This window comes from Nannobrachium achirus, assembly GCF_963921795.1.
Source record: "Nannobrachium achirus genome assembly, chromosome: 16".
NCBI lineage: Eukaryota > Metazoa > Chordata > Actinopteri > Myctophiformes > Myctophidae > Nannobrachium > Nannobrachium achirus.
In genome coordinates this window covers 46,586,225-46,612,968 of record NC_137823.1, presented here as the reverse complement: position 1 = coordinate 46,612,968, position 26,744 = coordinate 46,586,225, and the positions used below count along the sequence as shown (strand labels likewise).

The following is a 26,744-nucleotide window of genomic DNA, read 5'->3' as shown; positions in this document are numbered from 1 at the left end:
ATGGATATTGGCGAGTTGAGCTACAAGAGAAAGACAGTGAAAAAACAACATTCAGTGTAATTCATCACTTTAAATTTGTCAATGTGACTAACAAACTCTCCGACTAAATGCCAACTCTTAACGACAATTTATACTTTCTGCATCTTTGTAGCCTTGTCTGTGTAGCTGCGTCGTATGATGTAAATCTTGTCACCATCTCATGTCAATTACAGATTTTTGATAATTTGTTGCCCTTCCTTAGTTGGGGTACCCTGATTTGAGGACACACCTCTCTAAATGGAACTCACTTTATATACCATATGTGAGGTTCACTCTTGTTTTTGTCAATCCCTGTAGAACACCTTTTGTCAGGCTGCAACATTGGTTTGTTAATAAAGCTTTTGTTGCGGCAACGAGTCGTGCAACCTCTTCTTTCCACCCAAGTCCGAAAAAGACAGGGCTTCCTTGTGCCCGCCCCATTGATGCTGTACGCCCTTCTTGCTTGTTTCATCCACCCACCAGGTAGAGAAATACTGTATGTTTTCCTCATCCACCAAGTTTTTCTGTGTTAAAAAAAACATAGGCCTACTGCAGTATTGTCTCACTTGTAATTTTCCTGCTGTATGTCTTGATGAAAACTAAGGAACAGTTAGACTGTCTTTTCCTGTCTTGCAACGTGCCTGTAGCTATCTGTCAGCTAAATGTAGGGGATGAATGTCTCACCACCATGTTGGCGCCTGTGTTTGGACGAGTCCTCTGGGAGCAGTCCCACTCCTTATACCTTCCTCGGCTCGGACTCATCTCACTGTCCTCTGCAGTACATTTCCTTCCCTCGCCTAATCCAACACCTTAATGCTCCGATGCACCAGTGAATGTTTCCGATGACATGCCAGAGGTCTTTTTAAATAGCTGACTCCTTTGTAAGACAGGGGGTGAGTATTGAGCTTCGAGGTCACCTCTAGGGCGTTGGTTCTCAAAGTGGGGTCCGGGGACCTCCAGGGGTCCTTGAGTGAGTTACAGGGTGTCCCCAGCTAAATGATAGTTAGGAACCAAATGGACCCTTTTTGCTTCAATATAAAACACTATAAATTGGGGTCTCAGAGATAGAAATACCATTTAATGGGGGTCCGTGTCCTAATGCATGTCAAACTAGAGGTCCTTGAAATTAATGTTTGAGAATGGCTGATACAGCCGTAAAATTCTTCACTTATGGGGGTCCCTGGGATATATTTTTTTATAATAAGTGTCAATTTGGGGGTTCTTGACATGAAAAAGTTTGAGAACCACTGCTCTAGGGCAGGGGTTTTCAAAGTGGGTGACGGGGCACCCTGGGGTGCCGTGATGGCAGTCCAGGGGTGCCGCAAGATAATATTTGGAATTCAATTGGACACTTAATTTTTTTTTTAATCATTTTAAACTTGAAGTACAAAGTTATTTTCAGTCAGTTCTAATGAAAATGGCTATTATCTCAACTATTTCCTCGCAACATAATCACTAAAATATGGCATAACTATAAGGTGTTGGGAGTAAAAAATTGTGAATATAATGTGCCTCGGATGAAAATAATATTTATAGGGGTGCCCTGAGCCAAAAAAGTTTGGGAACCCCTGCTCTAGGGGAGCATTTCTGCTGAAAACACACCGGAGACCCCAAGAGTGTAACAGTTGGTATGAGACTTCCCCTCCTCTCGGCCCTGTCCCAGGCCAGTCCCTGTAATCACACAGCTCCATGCTCCAGGGCCTCGAGTGCCGCGGATTGGAGCCTATCTGTCGGCTGGCAGGAGAAACTATCGGAGGGGATAAAATATTCACACACGGCCGTTAGGGGGATCCAACAGAAAGTCTGAAGGCATTAGCCAGAGACCACAAACATCCACTCTGACAGTGTGTCCCAAAGGCCTGCATGAGCTCTCCCCACCCCAACAATTTTTTTGTTGCCAAAAACACTCCTCCGGAGTGGGGATCTATCAGGATTACTTGAGGGGAGATCCGGGGGAGCGTCGGAACTATACTCGCTGCTCTGCACAACAACGCCTGCACATTCCTATTTCACAACAATCTCTCTAGAACCCCTGGGATACTTTCACAGCCCCACTCACAGTTAGACCACTAAACTGCTCACACTGCACTTCATCTAAAAGATAGAGAAAGAAAGAAAGAAAGGCTGAGCCATCTTAAAGTGGTTCCACAGAAAGAAAAAGAAAATCCTATCTCTCTCCCACTCCCTCTCCCAAACCATCCTCTCTCCATCCATTTTATACACGTGGCAAGTAATCATTTCTCCCATCAATCTCTGGCCCCTTTCATGCCTTGGTCTCTGAAGTTCTCTTTGGAGGGAGAAAGTCATTGTAATCTCATCACAGCACTGCAGAGAGAGAGAGAGAGAGAGAGAGTGAAGAGAGAGAGAGAGAGAGAGAGAGAGAGAGAGAGAGAGAGAGAGAGAGAGAGAGAGAGAGAGAGAGAGAGAGAGAGAGAGAGAGAGAGAGAGAGAGAGAGTTTTCTACTTGACAGTGAGGGGGGGTTGAAAAGGTGAAGATAGGAGCACACTATGTGATGGCACACTGTTGGTCTCCCTTTGGGGAAGCAGCCAGGCAAACAGAGCCCCTTTCTTATCAGAACAGATCTGAAGTGGGTGTGAGAGCTTGGCTTTCCATCAAGATGAAATTGGAGCTATTCGGTACTGTTACTGGATATAGTACAGCCTTGTGCGAATCTCTCGTAGCAAAAAGGTTCTGTATGAAGGTGTTTGGTGGTAGCCTAGTAAAACTAGACTCCTCCTGAGAGTCTGGTTTACGAGGCTAGTTGGTGGTACTTTTGGTGGAAAATAATGTGATGCCTTGAGAGCGTAAAATGAAACCAAATGGACCCATAAAGGTCCATTTCATTTTACGCTCTCAATAATTAAATTATTATTAAACATCTGTATTACTTAATTTTCAAGAAGTCTACACAATTAGAGAATGTAAAATAATTGTTATTTTGATCGACATTTTGCCTGTTATCTCTCCTATTGGTACCACATCAATACAGCATGGAATTGTAGACAAAAGGTTTTGGGTCTGAGAGGCTAAATCTCATCAAATGGTGGTCTGTGGCTCAAAAGCCGAATAAATAATGGACCTTGATATGAAAAGGGTTGAAAAGCACTGTGTTATTATAGTGTTAAATTATGTTTATAGGACTGTAGCGCTCTGTGCTTGCTTGCTTAAGTGGGAAGATCAATTGACTAGAAGCTTTTACAGCCTCCTCGCCATCACCATTACTTCTAAGACGGTGATAGATTAACTCCCATAATGCTGCACATATTTGAGGAAAAAAAAGAGGACTAGAACTACAATGTTTCCTTTCAGCGCATGTCATTGTGTCTGCAGGTCTCATCCGACTGCAGGAGCTGATCAAGGCTCCATCACGATACAACATTCGCTTGAAGATCCGTCAGCTGCTGGTGGAGACCAAGGACGCCAAGCCCCTTCTAAAGGAGATGAAGAAAGCAAAGGAGTTCCATGTGATCTTTGATTGTGGGCACGAGATGGCCGCCTGGATTCTGAAACAGGTTTGATGCCGCCTGATGTGTGCCCTCGTGAACCTTGGAGACTCATTAGTTTGACTCTCTTCATTATAAATGCAAAGGTATACTGTATCTTCTGTCTCAATTGAATTATAATAATCCCAAATTTAAGGGAATGGGGCAATGGTATCATGATGATAAAAGCCCATTTTTAAATGGACCGAAATGAATCTGCAATGACTCCGGCAGTAATAATGACATACAGTATAGTATATCTACAGTATGTCATGTTTTGTCCGATATACAAGATTTAAAAATTCACTGGAATCCTACCCTCAATTAGTTCCCTCTAAAGAAATAATCTCATTATATTACCTTATGTACTTCCTCTATATGAATCATTCCGATTTAGATAGCTAATTCCTACCCTGTGCATCTTTCGTCTCTTTTTATAGAATATTACAGTAGATCGCTATTACTGACCGATTGTAATGGATGCTCTCCATTGCGCAACAGAGGTTTTTAATTAAAAAATCGAATTCTCTTCACAGGCATATAGAATACATTTAACTGAGTAACATCATTTATGCGAAGTGGGAAATGCCCTGCTGAATTTGAAGGCATTTTACAATACATTTGAATAGTCTATATTGCTGTTCCCATGGGAAGGAACACATACACATTTTTACTGTTCTCTTGGTGGCTCTCATTACTTAAGCCCAGACAGTATACTGGTGTCCCCCAGGGCCTGTACTAGGCCTCCTCCTTTTCCCCTCTACACCAAACCTCTTTGCCGAAAATAGCCGATTAACCGATGTGCAATACCAGTTCTTGCACCGCGCTGTGATCTTGAAGATCGTCTATTTGCACAGAATGTTTGCCTCTTTCGTAGAACATTCCCTTGTTATTTTTACACATTTTTACAGTAAAATAAACACTGAGGATTTGACAAATCGGCACGTTCAAACGTGTGCGTTCTTCCCTTCTCAGTTCAAGCATGCATTCGCTGCGTTGCTTTGGTTCATGAATGTTTTAAGTTAATGTGCTTTTATGTGAAACCTTTCAGCTGCTTCCCTTCTCCCCGGGGCAACATTTTGCTAAAGAGATGTCAATCTCAGTGTTATTTAACAGGGATAAGAAAGTGTTGAAAGGAAGCATTCTGAAGTTTTATTTGTCCTTGCTGTTCTTTCCTCTCTGTAGGCTCTGGCTATGGGGATGATGACAGAATACTACCATTATATCTTCACTACCATGGTGAGTTCCTCAGCTCCTCAAAGGCCTGTTGACTTATAATAACAATCTCATTTCATATGCTCTCTGTATTGCATTGACTGGTGTTACTGTTATGGAGTTGCTTGATAATGTACTAAATATTAATTTAATGCAGAAGAGCCATTCATTCATGATTTTTCTGTGTGTGTGAATTATTTAATTGAATGCAATCAATGTTCGCCTCAACATGCAATTAGCCTGCCTTACAATATAGAAACCAGAAATTACATTTGAGTAATTTAGCCCACTAGCCTAAGCTAATACATTATATAATTGCCCAAAACAAACGGGTAGCAATGCGACCCGTTGTGAGCTTGTAGATCATTTTCACTGTATTTGTCCATTCATAAAGTACTTTTTCCCTTCCTAGAAATGTACTGTAGTCGAGTCAAAAGTACTACATCTGCCTTTGAAATGTAGTGGAGTCAAAGCATCCAAAAAAAGATAAATACCGGTACTCAATTAAAGTACAGATACTAAGTAATTGTATTTACCGGGGTTAACCACTGTTTCCATATCAACTAAACTACCTTTGTTTCTTCTCTGAAATCTGTTGCATCAGATGAGTTGTCCAGAAAACAGAAACCAGTGTAGATCAGAGAAAACCCAAAGCAGTTCAATATCATATTTTTTATTCTGACACGGTGGCGATTGAAGTGCTCCAGAGTTCTTTGATCTAGCCACTACAGAGATTGCATGCTGTAGTTCGCTCCGGGATGAAGAGCAGTGCGTCTTCTCTTGCGTTGAGTGGACTGAGGTCTCTCATACAGTAACAGCCTGTGCAGGATATGAGGCTGGCACTCTGGCACTATTATGGCCTTATCAAACAAGATGGCACGCTGTGTTTGGTTGGGAGCACAAAGGGGAATTATGGGCTGATGGAAAAAGGCTGCGGGAGATCTGACCTGGAATCTGGTGGGGTGGGGAGGAGTGGTCATGTACAGATACACAGCATCTGATGTAACTACCTGTGGTGCTATTTAGAGTAAAGTGGCCACCCAGAAGCCTGGCTTGGTTGTTAGAGGAGGCAGGGGGTGGGGGGGCATTGGCCAGTTTTTAGGCCAATTCCTCTGTTCTGGCCAGTGCCTGGCGGCGAGGAGGCTGGCCAAGGCTGCGGTGTACTGGTACCACGCTTTGCTGCCTTCACAGCGCTGCAGCAAACACTGACCACTGCACCACAACCCCCCCCCCCCCCCCCCCCCCCCACACACACACACACACCTTTACCTGTCCTCTTCACCCGCTGTTCCTCTGTCAACTGTTCATTTGGATCCCAGAGACATCTGCCTGGTCAGAAGCCAGACACTCTGCACACCGGACGATTGGGATGTCCTTTCACTTCCACACATGATAGATGGCGGCCCACCAAAAGTCCGCCCCCGTAACCTTGAAAGCCTTGGCTTTAATCAAGGCCACTGCCTGAGTGCGAGATAGAACGCCTCCCTAAAATACCTTTCAACCGCGCGCCTTCACTCTCTCGCTCTCTCTTGCTAAATCTGGCACGCAAACACAGCTTTAATTTATTGCAGGTGAGGGCAGGTGCAAAATAAGCAGTCTACGGCCAATGTTGGGCAATTAATTATCTCCTTCTACTGTAGACTACAGCACTTCCATCATCTAGTGCTGTGTTTCCCAAACAGTGGGTTGGGGGGGGACCCATGTTTAGGTCATGGACCCATAAATAGCCCCCTTATTTTCTTAGTTTACTACACTGTATTATTATTATTTCTAACGATTTCCAAAGATTTTAGAGAATTTCATGAATTTAAAAAGATATCACCAAATTCCATGAATTAGAAAAAAAAAATTGTGAGCTTGTAGATCTGCTATTTTGTACTAGGTTCGGTCCCCGGGGAGATGTAGAATGTATCTTTTGGGTCTCGAGCTAAAACGTTTGGGAAAACACAACAGATTTTGTGCATTGTGATCATAAAACTCTGGCTCGGTTTTGTTTGAGTGTAAAATGCTCTACATAATTGGGGCGTGGGGTAACAAAGGCTATCTTGGTTATTCTAGGATCTCTTTGCCCTGGATATGGAGCCGTATCGCTACAGCGGGGTGAACATGACCGGATTCCGGATCCTCAACACGGAGAACTCCCAGGTGTCGTCAATCATCGAGAAGTGGTCCATGGAGCGGTTACAAGCCCCGCCCAAACCGGACTCTGGCCTGCTGGATGGATTCATGACGGTAGGTTCAATCAAAGCTTGTTAATATAGGAAGATACATGTTCCCACTTGGAGCCACTAGAGGCAACATGGTACACAAATCCTACAAATGTGGGCACGTCTCTCTGAAAAAAAGCCATTTTAGTATTAACATTTTTGGGAACATAGGGTGGCTTGTGACGATCGGGTCCAATATTTAGTTCAGTGACCATGGGGCTAAAGAATGGTTCAGAAGGTGTTCACGTTCACTCTCCCATTGGAATGAATAGACTCCAACCTGCTTCCCGTCTCCTAAAAAGGCTTACGCCATCTTCACATAGATACAGGAAGTAAACCGGAGATAGCATGTCTTGATATTTCCGTCTTGGGTTCAATCTGTGTGCGCTGCCATAATACCACTGCGCTCGCAGCCATGCACAAACACGACGGCTGTATACTTTACCGCTGAGAGATTCAACAACCACATAAACTGTGAGCCATATGTGTTATATAACAACGTTTGCCTCTGTGCCTTGAGCACTTTCGCTATGCAATGTATGCAGAATAACTCATAAAGACGGAAGACAATAGTGTAAATAGCCTGAATCTGTGCTTTGAAATATGCCACGGCTAAGGAATTGGCTGTGAGTGTTTCTAAGTTGCTTCACAGATGGACTAGCAGCAGTGACTGCAGCCAGAGAGAGGGGCTCCTGGGATGGGAGAGGGGCTGTTGTTGCAGCAGGTGGGGCTCCAGGCAGTGTTGATTTTTTTAGCACATTTTGATTTAGTTTAGTTAGTCATCTGAAAGTTTACTAGCCATCATAGCTTAGCTTTTGTTTTCTCCGCCAGGCGGAAGGCACGGGGAGACTATGTTTTGCTCACTGCTGTCTGTCCGTCCGTGCGTGTGTCTGTGCGTGTCTTTCCGTGCGTGCGTCCGTCCGTCTGTTACCAGCTAATCTCCGGCCAGGTTGCTGCCAAACTGTGTACATACACACTCCCTGGATGCCAATTCAGAACCTCTGCCCCACATCTTTCACGTGATCTAGCGCCACCATGTGGCCAATTTTTGCAAAACACACAAAACACAGTACTCCTACAGATTTTGTCGATTTTGTCGAAATCTCACGCAAATTGGTAGACAGAATCTCAACAGTCATGTGATCGATGTCTGATTCTCCATATTCCATCCTCATTGGCTTAGATTGGCTTCCAAAGTTTGCAGGATTGGTCAGTTTTGAACAAAATGCCTCAAATCATTAAAGGACCGGGTCACCTCTGGGACAACCAGATCTTATTTTATTGTTGTTTGGGACACGATCAACACAATCCTAAGTACTTTTTTGTGTTCAATCTGTGTTTTTAGATATTTTAGGATTTCAGCATGCTTGTAGCATGCTACAACTGGTCATATGATGCATTTTGCATCATATGACCAGTTGTAGCATTCTGAAATACTAAAATAATAATAAAAACACAGATTGAACACAAAAAAGTACTTAGAATTGTGTTGATCGTGTCCCAAACAACAATAAAATAAGATCTGATTGTCCCAGAGGTGACCTGGTCCTTTAACACAGTGTGCAATTTTGATGAAATTATGCACGCACATTCCCAGTAGGCTGAGAAAGAGCCTCATGGTGGCACTATAACAGGCAGGTTTTACCTATAACTCCACCGATCAGTGTGTATGCGCACTCCAGGCCAAGGAAAAACCTTTGCCCTGCTTTTTTCACATCTGCCTTTTATAACGCCACCAGGAGGCCAACTTATGTAAAAAACATTCTTTTATATTACTCCTTCAGACTTTATCAAAACATCACGCAAATCAGGAAACAGTAGTGATGTGATCAAGACGGATTTGTCCATCATATACTATCCTAATTGGCTAACATTTGCAGGATTGGTCCGTTTCTGAACGAAATGCCTCAAATCATGAACGCAGCCTGCAATTTCCGTGAAATGTTACATGCACATTCCCACAAGGTTAAGGAACAAATAGCGCCGCCAGCAGGTCGACTTTTGCAAAACACATTTTTGGAACAAAATGCCTCAAATCACGCATGCAGTTTCCGATTGCTGTGCAAGGCCCAAGAAGACATGGCACCCTTTTCACATTGGCCTATTATAGCGCCACCAGGAAGCCACAATAACCTACCTGACCTGGCGGTCTAGTTTTTATTTACTTTTTGTCAGTGAAAAAAGATATAGTTGACGACTTGACGGAATTCTTTTGCCATAGTTTTAGTCGAAATCAGCACTGCTCCTGTAATAGGAGAGGGGCTCCTGGGATGGGAGAGGGGCAGTTGTTGCAGCAGGTGGAGGGTTTTTTGGGGGTTGTAAATTTGTAACTCCTGCGTCTAAATGTTCAGTAATGAGTCAATGTGAAAGGTAATGGCCGTTTATCTGGCCTCCCACCTCTTCCCAACTCTCCTCTGGGAACGCAGCCAGAATATGACAGTCTGTCTGTGTGCATGCTGAGAGAGAGAGAGCAAATTGGATGGAAATAATGGCCTTGGATTTTTTTTTTAGGATGCCATCCAAAAAAGCGTGCAACGAGGTGATTTGAAAGTGAAAAAATGAGCATAGCCGGCCATGGACGTTCAAGGTCTCTCTGTGGCTCTATTGCCACAAACAACACTTTACAGTCTGACCGCCTTTGTTTTGTTAACCAATTTATTTATTTTGTGAGCAGTGCTAACCGCTCCTACATCTGGCTTTGTCCGTTTGTAATTACGTATGTCCCACACATGGCTCATTGGCGAAGCTTTGCGGTACGCTTAATGAAATTTACAAAAATCTTTGTGAATATCACAATAGCCTGAGATATTTGTGTAATGAGAGAAGTGTTGGAAGCCCTATAAATAGCCGATCTACAAGCTCACAGTGTGTCGCCTCGCGACATGTTGTCAGCTTGTAGATTGCCTATTTTCACTGTATTTCAACATCAATGACTGAGAGATAGGCCTTTGAAGTAGCCACGTGTTTCACAGTGGCTGTCTATTATTCATATCCGTATGTCAAATTATGACTTAATCCACTCTTAGAAAAGGAAAGAATAAAAAAAAAAAAACATTCTTAAATCAACTACGCATTAGCCAGTATCGCACCATCCAAGCTTTTAATATCTCAGCTTGCTATGATGTCTTGCCAGAGATTCATTGGCGTAATTAAAAAAACATTATAAATTTAGTTTTCCCTCAACCGTCAGCAGTGCTGATTCTGTTATTATGCACAAAAACAAGCAGTGGTTATGAATGCAAAAAGATTAATGAAATGCACAAAGAGGTTAAACGTCAGCTCATGATATTTTCTCTCTCTGCCGGAAATTAATGGATATGAGTGGAGGATGTTGAATTGATTAATTAGCGTGGCATGAATCATTTTGTCAGATGCTAGAGTACATATTGACAGATCTCACTGGACTAGAACCGCCTTTAAATAATAAATAATACGTCCAACGGCTCATGCAAGCTTGATAAACTACTTCATTAGCGCACTCTATTTATAAGTCCAAGCAGTGATGTATTTTCTTCCGGGAATGTTCCTCCGTAAGAGGATTCAATATAACGACAGAGGAAGTAAATATGTATAGGAGGATGAAAATTCATAAAATATTAATCAGATGTTTTGCCATGATGGGCATGAGTGGAAAAATCCCACTGGTATTTCAGAAAATATATATATTTTTTGTTAGAACAATAATTCACACCAGCACCGTTTGCCATTTAGCGCGTGGGCCTCTAGATATATTTGTGTCACATTCACACCACAAGGCCATCTTGCAGTGAATCATTAAATTATGAGCTGGCGGAGGGAGGTCTGCGGCATCCGGAGCGCGCGTGACCTTCCAAACATCGCGTCTCACACCTTGTTCTCATTCTGTCCTTTGACGCCGAAGCCTTGCTGAGGCTCCGGGCTTGTTTGTCGCTCGCTCCTCTCTGTGACCAGGCAACAGTTTATGTAGCCGTCGTTTGGTTACCGGGACAACGGCATCTCTGTCACACAGCAAGGTGACACAGAGGATTGATTGACTGAGATGGTGGGGGGGGGGTTGATGGATGATAATAAAGGAGGGATAGAAGAGGTGGAAAGAGGAGGATGAGCAGCGGGAGAGGAGCAGTGAGGAGACGGAGTGAAATGGAGGAGGAGAAGAGTTGGGGTGGAGGGGAGGTGGAGGAGACGTAGGACATTAAGGAGGAAAGCGTAAAGCTCCTTTCGGAACCTCTCGCTCCGCTGCTATGCAGCTCCGAGATAACATGCCCAAATGAGCTTTTTCCGGGGGTAGTTCGCCAGGTTATTTACCGTTCTTACCGTCACCAAGCGTTGTATCCAGAAAGTAAAGGTCCTATACCCGTCTCACGCATGTCTACTTTTTTAACGGCGGGGGTAATCCAAGCGATGTGTTGAAAACAATACTTTAAACACGCTCGTTTTGTCAGCCCGTTCTGTGTTTTTTTGTCAGCCTGTGGCCATTTCTCGCTCCGACCGCTTGGTGGCTGCAACACAGATTAATGGCGAGTCACGTGACTGCTTCCGTAACATTTCACCTGGTGAACTACCCCCGGAAAAAGCTCATTTTGGGCAAAAATAGTGTGATGGATTTTCTATTTTAAACAATTGAAATAATAACGTTAAAAAAGGCATAATATTTACTTGCGACCCATATTAAATGCAGAATCACAGTGGCTCTGGGTGAGACCCATTACCCATGCAATGCTGTGTGAGGGAGAAGCCCTATAACGAGACATATAATGAGACGTATACGTCGGCCTGGCCAAAGAAACCCACTCCATCACAGCGCTCTTAATGCTGTTTGTCAGAGTTCTCTCTTACAAGGAGCAACAGCAGGGATAATTAGTGGTGGCTGGCCTGCAAGTGTGTGTGCGCACGCGTCGCGCATGCATGTGTGCGTTTGTCTGTGTACAGTCACCACATTAAATTCCTCTCTCCAGAGTAATTATCAGTCCAAACCGTTGTCTTCATCCTCGATTTGCCAAGCGGCCAGGGACGTGCAGAGAATGTTAGAGAGGCAGGGGCTGAAATTTATAAAAGGGCATTTTGGTGAAAATATCGGAAATAGCAGACCTGCAGCGCGATGCGTTGTGAACTTGGAGGTCGACTATTTTCGATACTTGATACCACACTGAACTAAGCATAATCAAGTGAATACTGGAGATTCTGGCGTAACAGCATGGATGTCTACACAGAGAGGGCAATTCTTTCAACATGAGATGCTGCATTCAAGTTCAGGAGAGTTTGGACATGGCAATTCTCTTGAATGCTGCCTTCGGGTATGGCATGGAAAGAGGGCGTTTTCATTTCTTTCACCATAGTAAAAACTGCATTCATGGTCTGGAGAGGGCACTTTTTACAGGCAGATAAACGGGTTGGGGCTCAAGCCCCCTTTGATGTCTATGTGTGCGCGTGCCTGCAAGTGGTTGAATTGTACATCAACACCAGTGTGTGTCGCCTGCATGTCAAACACACTTGAATAATGATAAAGAGATACAGTAGATAAAGGGTATTTTGTTTAACACAGTCTATCTGAATGTTATTTTTCCCCCAATGCCTGCATGTACTCTAATTGTTGCCAGCAGCTAATTAGATATTTGGTTGTTAATCCTTTGTGATGTGAGTGCTGTTAATTCCCCATCCACTCAAGACTTAGTCTTAATTGAAAATTTTGTTTTCCCCTGTAGTTTCCCTTGTTAAGGCTTGGGGCCAACTCTTTCCTCATCCACGGCGTTTCGCTGAGCTGAATAACCTCTTCTTCTTGTCTTTCGTTTCCCTTTTCCTAACTTTTACCCAGTGGTGGAAAAAGTACTTAAATGTTTTACTTAAGTAAAAGTGTCAATACTGCCATGCGGAAATACTTACAAGTAAAAGTCCGGAATTCAAAATGTCCTTAAAGTACCACAAGTAAAAGTACTCATTGTGCAGAATCTCCCATTTCAAGTTTTCAAAAGGTATACAAATCTTTTGGAAATAGCAGATCTACAAGTTTGCAATGCGTCGCATCGTGATGCATTGTGATCTTGCGGATCAGCTATTTTCAAATGGCCGGAATGTATATAGGGTTGAAGTGGTTAATGTGTGTTTTGTAATATTATTAATCTACAAAGTAACCAATAACTAAAGTTTTCAAGTAAATGTAGTGGAGTAAAAGTACAATATTTGGATCTGAGATTGGAAGTAGAAGTAAAAGTATTGGAAATTTGCGGGATGTAAAGTACAAATACCTCAAAATTGAGTAGCCCACTTAAGTAAATATACTTAGTTACAGTACTCTCCACTACTGCTTTTACCCATTTTTACCCGACAACGTAGCGATTGCCAATTCCCCCCCGTGTGCTGCGGTCCTTGTCACTGCCCCCTCCCCCCTCCCCGCTCTGTTGACCTGAGGAGCGGAAAGCACACATGCCACCGAGCCGCAGGGGGCGCTGGTGCAGTGACAAGGACACGGTCCCTTCACACTCACTGGGCTGGCACTGCCAACTCCGCTATGGTGGAGCGCCCGGCCGGCCAAGCCAGAGGCACAGCTAGTATGCACATAGCAGCTGTTCTGAACCTGTGAGGATTTTGCAGGTGGGCAACCAAATAATTGGAAAAACACTCTTTTATTGATAATACAATGTTAATATTTAAGAATGCATGTAATAAAATGTAATGTTATGTTAGGGAAGTATTAGGCCTGCTACAGTATTTCCATTGATTCAAGCTGGAACACAATCGATTGAGCATTATAATAAACATGCTTTTCAGCTGCTGTGTTAAGTGGCCAGATGGGTGGGTTTTCGAGATTATTAAGTGGGCGATCCAGAAAAAGGTTGCTAACCACTTAGCCCTGTTTGGAACCTCACTCCTCAAGATAGCTCCAAGATGAGGTTCCGCTGCATAGGGTCCCATTAGAGGTTAAGTCCGGCAAAAGTCTTTGAAGATTACCCTTTTTGCAACATCGTATCCAAAAAGTAAAGGTAGTCCGACTGTCCGAGAAACCTACTGATGTTTGCAAAATAATCTGAAAGTACAATTTAAGCGACGGGGTCAAAACAACCAAATAGCTTATGCCGGCATATGCCCGGTATGCCAGATGCCCAGTCCACCCCTGGCCACCCAACGGCGAAATAATCGATTTAAACGTCTCTGCAGATGTGCCATTTAGTTAACTATACTCCGCCGTACAGATGCATAACATTAAATAATAAAACCTAATCCTGTATTGGAGCTTTAAGCATTTTTATTTGTCATTAACTCAGAACAGCAGTTTAGCTGAGATGTGAGGTGACAATGTGATGTTAAATGCTACTTTGAGCCATCTCTCGGCATGCAGTATAAGAACACATCACATGATAGGAACATGAGTGACACGCGATAAGAACATCTCCGAGAGTTAGATTAGCATACAATATTTAGCTGTTTAATTATGCATACACGGCAAATCTCCTTGTATAAATCAAGCAATTAAACAAAACATTTGTACACAATGCAAGCTTGTATAAGCCCCTTTTGTTCGCCCCTCTATCAAGCAGTCCAGTTGTAAAACACTGTGTTTGCCTCGCTGCCTCCGCTGACTGTGAACACGGAGAGAGAGTTGGCTGCTGCAGGCTGCCCGCTTTTGGTAACCACACAGATGGCGGCAGAGAGAGAATGAGCGAGCTCGGAAGATCTGGAGAGAGGCAGCGAAATTGAATGAGAGATGATGAAGACAGCCAGGGAAAATTAAAGGGAAAGAAGAGAATCAGAGACGGGCCAGAGAGAGAGAGAGAGAGAGAGAGTATGAGTTAGTGACAATTAAAACCTCTGAGAGAAGGAGCCATTTTTTGAGGCAGGAGATCATCATACAAACATACCTCTAAGCAGTATTTCTCCAATCAGTCATTTGATTTGGCATAGATGATTTTGGTTCGGGTCGTTATGTACCGGGTTGTGATGATGTGATGATACATATCCAGATTATATACAGTATGTGTAACTGAACTTGTTCTAGCAAATTGATGACAGCATCCTTAATATCAATTTAGCAATACTTTGCAACGCTTCCAGTGCATTTTCAATTGTAACAGCTGTAGATTTGGTGAAAACAGTATATATACTGTATCAGTGTGTATGAACGTGCACTCTCTAGGGTTCAACGACCCCTTCATTTTATACTAGGCCACAGGCGGCAGCTGTTTAGCAAAGAGATGGCTGAGAGACATCCAGCAGGTAAACCAAGTTCAGGGGGCAAGACCATTTAGGTTGAATGAGCTTTATTGACAAGAATGGCAGCATACAATATGACAAGGCAGCATATACAGATAAGCAATATGAGAAGCATCCTATAGCCTAAACAGCAGCCTGAATACAGCATAACTAAACTATAGCGGAATTTAAGATTGGCCATGGATTCGACCCTCGGATCACTGTACCGCGGTCACGATAAATGTTTAAGCTATATCGTGAATGAAGCTCTCCGCGGTCACATGATCCGAGACCACCAGCAAGGGATAAGCCTAATCCTGAGGTGGAGTTGGGGAAGGAAGGTGGGGCGTAGAGTTTAGCAACTGACACTAGGCAGGTAAGCACTCCTGAAGTACTCTGGGGTAAGGGGCCGGGGTACGAGACCCCGCCCACCTGGAGCGCGCCGTCAACCCCTAGCTCTCACCCCCTGAACTGGCTACGTCATTCTTCCTGCGCTATATAAGCTATTATCAGTCTAAACAGTACAATGTCAAAAAATAACCTGTACATTGAAACCATACAAACTATAGGATGCTATAGAGTCAACAAATGTAGAATTTCTTAGATGTGTTTGTTTGTTTCAAAATGTATAAAATAAATCTAAAAGTAAAATGTTTTTTTGGGGGGGGGAAATATGAATTGATATGAACTATACATTTATTTTAACTGTAGGAAAAGAAAATTAGATTTTTACTCAAGCCGTGACCCATAAGAATTGGTCTGTGACCCACAAATGGGTCCCGACCCATTGTTTGGGAACCAGTGGTCTAAATAACAGGCTATTCTAAATGTCATTTTAGCCAGATAGAGACAGACAGACAGACAGATAGACATACTGTAGAGACAGAGGAGAGGGACAGTGTCATGTGGAACAGCCCTCTCTGTGCATTAACAAGCAGTGTTGGTGCCACTGTGTGAAAGCCTGCATGCCGCACACACACACACACACACACACACACACACACACACACACACACACACACACACACACACACACACACACACACACACACACACACACACAGTATGTAGCGTAGCCACCTGTGAGGAGGCAGCTCCGCCCTGCTTGCACAGGGTCTGTGTCTATTAATACACTGTGTGTGCACGTGCGCGTGTGCGTGTGTGTTCTCATATGTGTGTGTCGGTCTACATGTGTTTGATCATGCAGTACAGTATGAACTTTTATATACTGAAAGGTTTTTGTTGTTGTTTGTTCTTCTTTGTTTTAAGTGTAGTGTATGTGTGTTTGTTTGTGTGAATGTGTGTGCGTGAGCGTGTAGAGTATGTAATCTTTTTCTGAAAATGTATGTATGTAGAATCTGTATTTTTCTAACGGGTTGTAGGCCTGATTGTTTGATTGTTCACTGATCGATTGAACAAGATAAGATAAGACCTTTATTGATCCCGCTAGAGAAACTCATGCTCCAAAGACAAAATACTTAATTGGCAAGTTTAGCAAACAGTTTGGCTGTACAGTTACAAAAGCTATGCTAAAAGGATAATACAAAAAGCTCTGGGGGAGCTCGTTGAGGGAGTGACAGTAGGGGATAAGATTAAGACTAATCGGGAGATAAGCGACTGTCAGGTCGCATGTATACACGCAGCCTCTTGGTGGCGCTAGAACAGGGGCATGTGAGAAATCAGGGGCGGAGGTTGTGGTTTGCCAGCCAAGGAGTGTGTGTGCAAAGTTTGGCATGGATAGGGGCAACGGTGCCGGAGATAAGAGTAGGGCCAAAAGTGTGACGTGACGTGACGGACAGACAGACAGACAGCCGGAGGAGGTTTTCATAGTAACTTGCGACAGTCGCAATAAGGCCAATTATAATTTGAGTACATTCATGTTTTTAGGTCAGGTTCGGGGCAGCTATTGGAGGTCCTAATAAAAACTCCAACATGTGTAGACGTGTGCTGCAGCAAGGTCCATGAAGCTCTGCAGGAGAGTTGTTTTGATACAGTTGCCCCAGACCCAGCGCTCCTCTGCTTCTAACCCGGCCTCTTCATGCGGAGAGCATCGTCGTGGCTGCCTAGAATCTCAAAACAAGGAAAAAGGAAATACCCCCACAGTGATTCTTTCTTCCGACTGTGCAGTGCTTCGGTTAATGAGGCGCCGGACGCAGGTGTTCGACAGCTAATACAAATTTAACAAAGGCAGTAGATTTCACGCAATAGTCAGGTCCACTATGTATTTTTGTTGGATTTCTTTGGAGATTAGAAAAACTATACATTTCTGGAATCTTCAGAGCATGGGGAATCCAAAAATCTTTGTTGGCATTTGCACGGACATGTGCAAAGCCGCCATTTTGGACGTTCAAAATGGCTGACATAAAATACATAATTTGTGCTATCTTGGCTTCTAGACAACCTAAAAACCTAATGAAACATGCCAATCCTATGTTTTCTGGGTCAAGGAATCGACTGAGTAAATGATGGGTGTAAAATATTCCAGACCCCCTCCCCCTTTCTGTGGGTTATCTAGTTTGGGACCTCCCAAAACAGTACCAGTCAATTAATGTCTGATTTCCATAAAATTAGAGTTGTTTTGTAGGTTTTAAAACATCCCGAGTTCATTCAGTAGACTTTTAAAGCAGCCAGAATAACCTTTCTGACTTTTGTTTGGGGCCTTTCCTCACCCGGGACCCCCCAGACAGACCCCTGAGCCTACAGTATCTCAGTAATCACTCTGCTCCTGCTCCAGAACAATGTTAAATTAGATAATAATTTAAGCATAAAAGTTGTTGTAGCTGGGCTCTGAAAACAAAAATGGGTTAGCAAAATACCAGGGCCAGGGGTCTTCCTCAGAGGGTCCGGGACCCCCGGGGGTCCTCAGAGTTACTACAGGGGGCCGCCAATTCTTGATGGGAAAGGATTTTCTCTTTTTCTTTTTTACATTTGAAACTTTGTTTTTATGTATCCTGGGTTTATGTATTGTACTCCGATGATTTATTAGTATTCTCAGTATTATTTATAACATTTTTGTGTTAGACAGTTATGGTTGACAGGTGTTACTGCAGGGATTGCAAGAATTAAGGTATTGCAACTTCTCACTTCGAGCCTGATGATGTTGACCAAGCCATTATCCACTTCAAGGACCTTGGCAAGGTTTCCATTCCTCCCAAGCTTATTCAACATTGCAGTCTTTGGAGCATTTTGCATGCCATGTTTACGGTTCAAAAGATCCAACAACCCTGCGATTACTCAGATGGGAACTATTTCTGTCAAAGAACTTGGAGGGTGAGAGGCTACCTCCAACTTGTGCTGCACTGCTACCACAGAATCCTCTGTGCCAACTATGTCACAATGTGGGATAAATCATACCTGATAAATTGCTCTGAGCTTCCACCAATCAAAGAAAATAGATGGAATTCAGAGAGTGGAGGGTATGTTCCGCAGTACTTGAGTTCATCAAATATGGCTGCAAAGCAGTTTGCAAGGGACGGTCCAGCTGCTCAAATAAGCTGCCTTTCACTCTATGCTATGGTGGAGACACTGTCAACACTATTAGGTTGGACATTGAAGATGACAATGATGAAGACAAATAGATCCTGCATGTCTGAAATGACTCCATTGTAGTGAATCTTTTTGGGCATAATTGACCATGGGCCATTTCACCATAGGGTGAGGGTTTTGGGGTGACAATAACAAAGGTGTGTGTGTGTGTGTGTGTGTGTGTGTGTGTGTGTGTGTGTGTGTGTTGTGTTGTCAGTGTGAGTGCAGTGCAATAAATGGACATGTTGTTCTGCGCACCCAAAGTGAGAAGTTGCAATACCTTCATTATGTAAAATTCTGGATCTGGCCCTTCCCCTGTTCTACCACACTTTGCTCGCCAACCTCCCCTCCTGTGAACCTGATTGTCAATCTGAACTCCTCCCGGCTTCACAGCTGTGAGCTGTTGCCGGATGACTACCTAGTTGTCCATAAAAGGGATTTGGTTCCCCTGGCATCACAGGGATCTCCATATATGGGCATAAAGGGGATTTGGTTCCCCTGACATCACAGTGTTGTCAGAGTGGGATGTCAGAGTGTGAGAGTCAATCAGCAAAAAAGAAAAGTGTTACCCGTCCAGACATACAGACAGATACGGTCAAGATGTGACGGTTCTGATAGTTCTGACCTATGGTTCTGACCTATGGTCGCAATAAACCCAGGACACATAAAAGCATTCAAAGTTTCAGTTTCAAATGTAACAAAAATAAAGAAAAAAAGATCCCATCAATATTTGGCGGGCCCCCTGTAGTAACTCTGAGGACCCCCCGGGGTCCCGGACCCCCCGAGGTATTTGCTACTACTCATTTTTGGAGCGGTGAAAGCGCTCCCAATGAACAGGTATGTCTGTGGGTATGTGGCTGGGTGGCTGGCTGGGTGGCTGGCTGGGTGGCCGTGTCCGTAGTCTGGCAATACCTTGAGTGGCCACACACAAAACACTAGTTAAAGGAGGGGCGCTGTTTTGTGCAGGCCAGGCACACTCACCACTCACTCACAGGCACAGTTTACACTCACTCACCCACTCACATAGGGTACAGCTGCTCAAATTCACCGCTCCACTTCGAACCGAGGTTTGATTTTTCTTTTAAGAGCTCACCTACAACAACTTTTATGCTTAAATTATTATCTAATTGTTCTAGAGCAGGAGCAGAGTGATTACTGAGATAGGCTCAGGGGTCTGTCTCGGGGGTCCCAGGTGAGGAAAGACCCTAACCAAAAGTCAGAAAGGTTATTCTGTCTGCTTTAAAAGTCTAATAAATGAACTCAGGATGTTTTAAAACCTACAAAACAACTCTAATGCTATGAAAATCGGACATTAACTGGCGTACTGTTCTGGGAGGTCCCAGAATAGATAACCCCCAGAAAGGGGGTGGGGGTCCAGAACATTTTACATCCACCATTCACTCATTCGATTCCTTGACCCAGAAAACATAGGATTGGCATGTTTAATTACGTTTCTAGGTTGTCTAGAAGCCAAGATAGCACAAATTATGTATTTTATGTCGGCCATTTTGAACGTCCAAATTGGCTGCTTTGCACATGTCCGTGCAAATGCCAACAAAGATTTTTGGATTCCCCATGCTCTGAAGATTCCAAAAATGTATAGTTTTACAAATCTCAAAAAAAATCCAACGAATAAATCTTTATTATCATAGTGAACCTGACTACAAGGAGTGTGTTGAAAATGTTCCCAAGGAACAAGTAAAAGTTACTGTGCATACGTTTGCTTTTGTTCAGTTTTTACTTTAGTTTTGACTCCACTGCCGAGGAGCTGTTTTTAGTTAGTCACGATTTCCATTGTAAATAAAAAAAGCTGTGAAATGAGCGTTCAATTTCCTAACACATCGGAATCACAAGAAAGTTTGTGATTCACGTAGTAGTTATTTTCTGTTTGTGCATGCATCTGAGGTATAAGCACATGTGGTTTGCACTATGCACTCATCCGAAGGAAAAAAAGGGGAAATCATTTCAAAGACGACACAGCTGGTTTTTAATGTTCTGTATACAAAGCCTGCGTTGGACCCCGTCAGACCGACGAGACCATTCAACTCTAGCATTATTGAAGTAGCGCCTACCACAACATCGCATAATGTATGTATGATTGAAAATGTACGCTACTAGACCATAATACAGCCACCTGCCCCTTAGAGGCGAGTGGCTGAATATAATTTTAGGTGCCCAAGTGAGGCAAAAAAAATAATGTGCAGACGAGACTTCAATTTTAAAGGGTTGAAATGGAAATAAATTGAAGATTTGTCCAAGAGGGGCTGCCACTCCCTCTCATCAAAAGGAACCAAATTGTGAAGCTCTGTTCCTTAATCCATTTTCAAATGGATTGGGGACACAGCTGGTAAAAAATAGCCTAATCAAATCTCACAGGAACAAATTTGTCGTTCGTGTCCTACGCTTGTTTGGGGATTAAAGAGATGGAATTGACGATAAAGCACACGTAAATGTTATCTACAACCTTCAAGTATTTATTTATCAATCATCTGTTACAGTATGTCGACTGCTGGTTAGGGTCTTACTACTCCCAACTTCACTGTTTGAACCTGTGTGTGTTTGTGTGACAGCTGAACTTTTGGATGTGTAGACCAGTGGTTCTCAACCTGTGGGCCGGGACCCCCAGGGGGACCCCCCACATGAAGTGGCAATTTAAAAGGATCCCGGCTAATACGACAAATACGCCTTAATACATTATAATTGTCCTCTATAACTACAATGTAAAATTAAAAACACCTTAAATATTTTATTTCTTCTAGAAATAGCTAATCTTTCACTCAATAGGGGAAATGCCTGTCGCAAGTTGATGATGTCATAAATGTCGTGTGTCATTTTTATGGCATGCATGTGCAAAAAAACAAAACACAAACACATTTGAAATATTGATTTGATGCTCATATTAACCATAGGAAGTATTATGTTTGTTTTTATTTGCACATGCATGCTATAAATTCCATAGGGATAGATCACAAATTACATTTACTAGAATAGTCGGCGACCTGGCCAACTCGGAACAATGTAAATAGGGAATGAATGCCCCGCCCTTTAATGCAAACCCCATTATACCTGTTTTCATAGGACCCGTTTTGACCATCTGTCTGCCTGTGTCCATTTATGCCCATATATGGAGATATCTGTATCTGTCTGTCTGTCGGCGTCCATTTTATGTCCATATATGGAGATCACTGCAGTTATAGTTCTGGGTCCATTTTATGCCCATATATGCCCATATATGGAGATATCTGTCTATCTGCGGCCATTTTATGCCCATATATGGAGATCTCTGTATCTGTCTGTCTGTGTCCCTTTTATGCCCGTATATGGAGATCTTTGTGATTCTGCGTCCATTGTATGCCCATATATGCCATATATGGAGATATCTGTTTATCTGCGTCCATTTTATGCCCATATATGAGATCTCTGTCGCTTTTTCAAACAGATGGTCAAAACGGGTCCTATGACAACAGGTATAATGGGGTTTGCATTAAAGGGGGAACCGGCACTGTGTCTGCAACACAGTCGGAGGCACAGACAGATACAGAGATCTCCATAATGGGAATAAAGGGACACAGCCAAACAGATGGAGGAGGAGACAAACTTAATGAAAACCCCATTATACCTGTTGTCATAGGACCCGTTTTGACCATCTGTTTGCCTGTGTCCATTTATGCCCATATATGGAGATATCTGTATCTGTCTGCGTCCACTTTATGCCCATATATGGAGATCTTTGACCATCTGTTTGCCTGTGTCCATTTATGCCCATATATGGAGATATCTGTATCTGTCTGCATCCATTTTATGCCCATATATGGAGATCTATGCAGACACAGTGCCAGTTCCGGAAAATCCTGATGTCAGACATCAGAATCCGAACCTTTCATGCTGGTCGGGTCGAGTCGAGGCCGAGCACTGCACTACCTGCTGCGGTGGGGAACGCGCATGCCGAATTTGAAATAGGGAATGAATGCCCCACCCTTTAATGCAAACCCCATGAATGCCCCACCCTTTAATGCAAACCCCAATATACCTGTTGTCATAGGACCCGTTTTGACCATCTGTTTGTCTTTGTCCACTTATGCCCATATATGAAGATCTCTGCACACACAGTACCGGTTGCGGAAAACTCTGATGTCAGACATCAGCTCCGCATACAGGCATTCATTTTATTCCCATATATGGAGAACACGCGTGCCGGTGGGACGAACGGTTCTCGAGATACGCGGATTACATACATACATACACACTCACAGAGATTTTTTGTTGACTCATGTGGCGTACGTGATGTCAGAGCCTTTTATGAGGTGATGTCACAATGAGTCAGCGCTTGCGCCGATTTCCTCCGGAACAGCCTGATGTCAACAATCAGCCCGCATAAGGAGATTCCGAACATTTCGTGCCGGTTCGGGAAAACCGCGCGTCGGGTCGGGTCGAGGCCCGGCACTGCACTCCGTGCCGCGGCGGGGAACGCGCGTGCCGAATCTGAAGCCGGTGGGACGAACGGTTCTCGAGATACGCGGATTACAGACACACAGACAGACACGCAGAGACTTCTCGCATTTATAGATAGATGACATCATCAACTTGCAACGAGCATTTCCCCTATTGAGTGAAAGATTAGCTATTTCTAGAAGAAATAAAATATTTAAGGTGTTTTTAATTTTACATTGTAGTTATAGAGGACAATTATAATGTATTAAGGCATATTTGTCGTATTAGCCAGGGATCCCTTTAAGGACTTTTAAGACCTTAATTATTCATTTACCAACTGTACTATAAAAACACAGGGGGGTCCCTCCCCAGTTCAAATATGATGATTTTGGGCGGTCGTGGCCTGAAAAGGTTTAGAACCACTGGTGTAGATGAACACAGAACATTAATTAACATTAGATCATGGCCGATTCTGTTTCCGAGGGGAGATTGAAAGAATCAATAAAGTTACATTGTTATGCCCCTCTTGTGTTATACGCACTCTCCTGTTGGAGATGGACATCACGTGCTGCTGTGCCAGGAACACGCTTTATGCACTGTGCTAAGCCTCTCCTGTAATGTCATGTGTAATGTTGTAATCTAACTCTGACATGACTAGTGGACGTGCATGCACTTGGACTTGGACAGAATGGGAAGAAGAGATTCATATTTTCCTCACTGTAGCACCTGTTTGATGTGCAGGGGGAAATGGAGCAGCTTAGGACAGCAAGGTTCACCGGTACAAGATTTCCAAGTAACCAGCAACTAAAACATGACTCGAAAAACTCTAATTGTTTGTGAAATAATAATCTACTCCTTGGAAGACAAATAGGTTGGCAGAAGAGTTGTTCATCAGTGGGACGTCCATTTAGTTTGGATGTCTTCCAATGATTTCCGCGAATAAACTAATAAATACCCTTGATTGTTTTCTGTGGTGGCTGACAGGCAGCCACAGCATGCATTACACTGCGGTTTTGACTTGTTTTAATCACACCTAGTGTGAAGTGAGCAGTGCTATTTAGAGTCCGTGTCAATATGCCGACTGGGGCCGGTATGCCCACGACCTAGACCCTTAACCCTAACCCTATCCTGCCGACGCTGGTGAGTAGCTAACCTGCCGACGCTGGCGAGTAGCTAACCTGCCGACGGTCATCCTACTCGGACCAACAGACCTGCGGAACAATGAGTTCTCCCCGCTATGTAAGCGTTAATTTCATCAAGCCAATCACAGTACGTCCTGCGAAGCTTGGCCAAAGGGTCCATAGGTGTACAACAAACTTTGAGCCGTTTGTGCCAAGATGTAGGCCATGTCTAGGCCAGATGTACAGTAGGACATGCTTCAGTTTACTTTAGGACAGGACTTTTTTTTAGGCCTTTATTGATAGGACAGTAGACTGACTGGAAATGGGGAGAGAGATGGGGAGTGACACACAGAAAAGGTCGTCAGGATCGGGATTCGAACCCACGACACGCTGTCAGGCATCAGAGCCTACGTATGTGGTATGTGCCTGGACCGCTAGGCCAGCGGGCGGCCCAGGCCGGGACATTTTTTAACCCTTTTTCCTACCAGTTTGGGAACCGGACAAAGCCAGATGTTGGAGCTTAGCTCCCATTCCAGGAGTACCGCTCAATAACAATAGCATAATAACGCTATTTCCTCGTGATTTGCCATCTCTCTGGCCATTGTAAGAGGACATGACGAGTGCCGGCATCTGCATTCAGTGAGGGGAAAAAGACAGATCCCATTTCAGTGCACATATGGTGGGGACTCATTTGAATGTAATCTGTTTGACTGTTACCTGGAGTCTATCTGGATCTGGTTAAATGGGGCTGAAGATACATGGCACCCCTCACAGCAGTCCTGTGTTACCAGACACAACATGCGGTCACAATAACACGCAGCAACAACACCGTTGGAGGGAAAACATTGTTGCCCTGCGGGTGCCGTGGCAACCTGCTCTCCCAACCCCCAACCTTACTGCTACCAACATTATGGGATTGCAGTCGTTTGATTCGTTTCGGTCCGACAGTCAGCCCTATAAAGCCTAGTTTATACTTTGGAATCTACACGCTCAAAATGTGTTGCATCGCGACCACACTGCAAACGACCGTAAACGACTCCATTGTATAATAGTGTGCAACCACTGTCAACCCGATATCCCTATTTTATCCCCGTCCTTAAAAGCAAAGATTGAATTACAAAAACTAAAACGAAATTCTGTAAATATTTCAAATGTTTTTTTCATTTATTTATTTTAAATAGCAGATCTACAAGCTCACAGCAGCATCACATCTACCATCTTGCTTAAGGCTAATTGTTAGTGCGGTTAAGCAGAATAGGATAAGCCTCGTAGTTAAATAACCCAGTGATCTCTCTCTCTCTCCCTGTGGTCGGCAGAGGCAGTTGATTTCGTCGACTAAAACCATGACGAAAAATGTTCGTCGACTATCCTTTTTCACTGATGAAAACTAAATAAAGACTAAGCTATGATGACTAAAAATAAGACTAACTATGTTGACAATTTCTTCAACAAATAAAAACTAGACTAAAAGACAAGTTATTTTATGTTTGGTTGCGTCGCAGTTGTAGATTATTGTAATGTAGATCTTATGATATTTAGTCGACTAAAACTAAAACATTTCAAATGACTAAAACACTAAACACTAAAACCAAATTAAATGTCATTCAAAAGACTATGACTAAAGCTAAATCCAAATTCCCCGTCAAAACCAACAAGAGCGAGAGACCTTTACAGGCGGCGACTGTGGAGAGCAGACACTCAGTGCCCTGTGCTGCCCACCTCCAGCTGGGCATGGCTGGCTGGCACTGCCACAGCGTTATGAGCGCCAACACTGGCCTGCATCATGGTCCACAGGAGGCCTTCTGTGTGTGGAAGCACAGGCAGAGGGCGAGCGAGGGAGAGGAGAAAGAGGAGGAGGAAGGGGAGAGAGAGAGAGAGAGAGAGAGAGAGAGAGAGAGAGAGAGAGAGAGAGAGAGAGAGAGAGAGAGAGAGAGAAATTAAAAGAATTATCCCCCCTCCCCCCTTTTGATTTGTTCTTTCTTCTCGCGGCCCGTGGTTTCCACAGCTCTTTCTGTGTATTTCTTTCATTTCTGATGTCACATGTGGTTTATTATTACATGATGCAGCATAAGGAAGTAATAACTAAACAGAGGGGAGAGAGGGGGTGATGGATACACAGAGAGAAAGAGAGAGAGGGGTGGAGGAGAGCCAGAATTCATATCTACACATATGAGAAATGATTCTGCGGCCGAGTATATGGCACTATTAGAAAAAGTTATATTTACTCAATAAAATCACTGAATATCATGTATGTGATTGTTTGAGTAGGTCACACCAAACAAAATGAGTAAAAATCCAACTGTTCGTTTTGAGTTAGATGTACATATATTATTTGAGTTAATTTTGTGAGAATAAATTAGTATTTGACCAACTGATTTTATTCATGAATTATATTCAATTTGTTTTGGTAATTTTCCTTCATAATATTTGAGTATGGAGTACTTATATGGATCAATTTAAAAAGACCCTTAATTATTATTCATTCCAACTAAATAATCTTTCATCTCTCACAACAACCTAAACAATTGAGTAGATATGACTAAGATTCAAAATTGTACACAAGGGTTCATGGGAAAAAAGG

At 43.3% G+C, this 26,744-nt stretch overlaps 1 protein-coding gene across 2 annotated transcripts in view; it reads left to right on the top strand.

Annotated features, from left to right (window-relative positions):
• The window catches only part of LOC308300216 (glutamate receptor ionotropic, kainate 2-like), a gene marked incomplete at both ends in the record, with an annotated part of 144,959 nt that overhangs the window by 41,764 nt on the left and 76,451 nt on the right, over nucleotides 1–26,744 (top strand). For both annotated transcript variants that reach the window (XM_080744025.1, XM_080744024.1), the window contains 3 exons: nucleotides 3,350–3,531; nucleotides 4,687–4,740; nucleotides 6,775–6,948. In XM_080744025.1, the coding sequence (XP_080600151.1) occupies nucleotides 3,350–3,531; nucleotides 4,687–4,740; nucleotides 6,775–6,948 (410 nt within the window). The remainder of the gene's footprint in view (nucleotides 1–3,349; nucleotides 3,532–4,686; nucleotides 4,741–6,774; nucleotides 6,949–26,744) is intronic.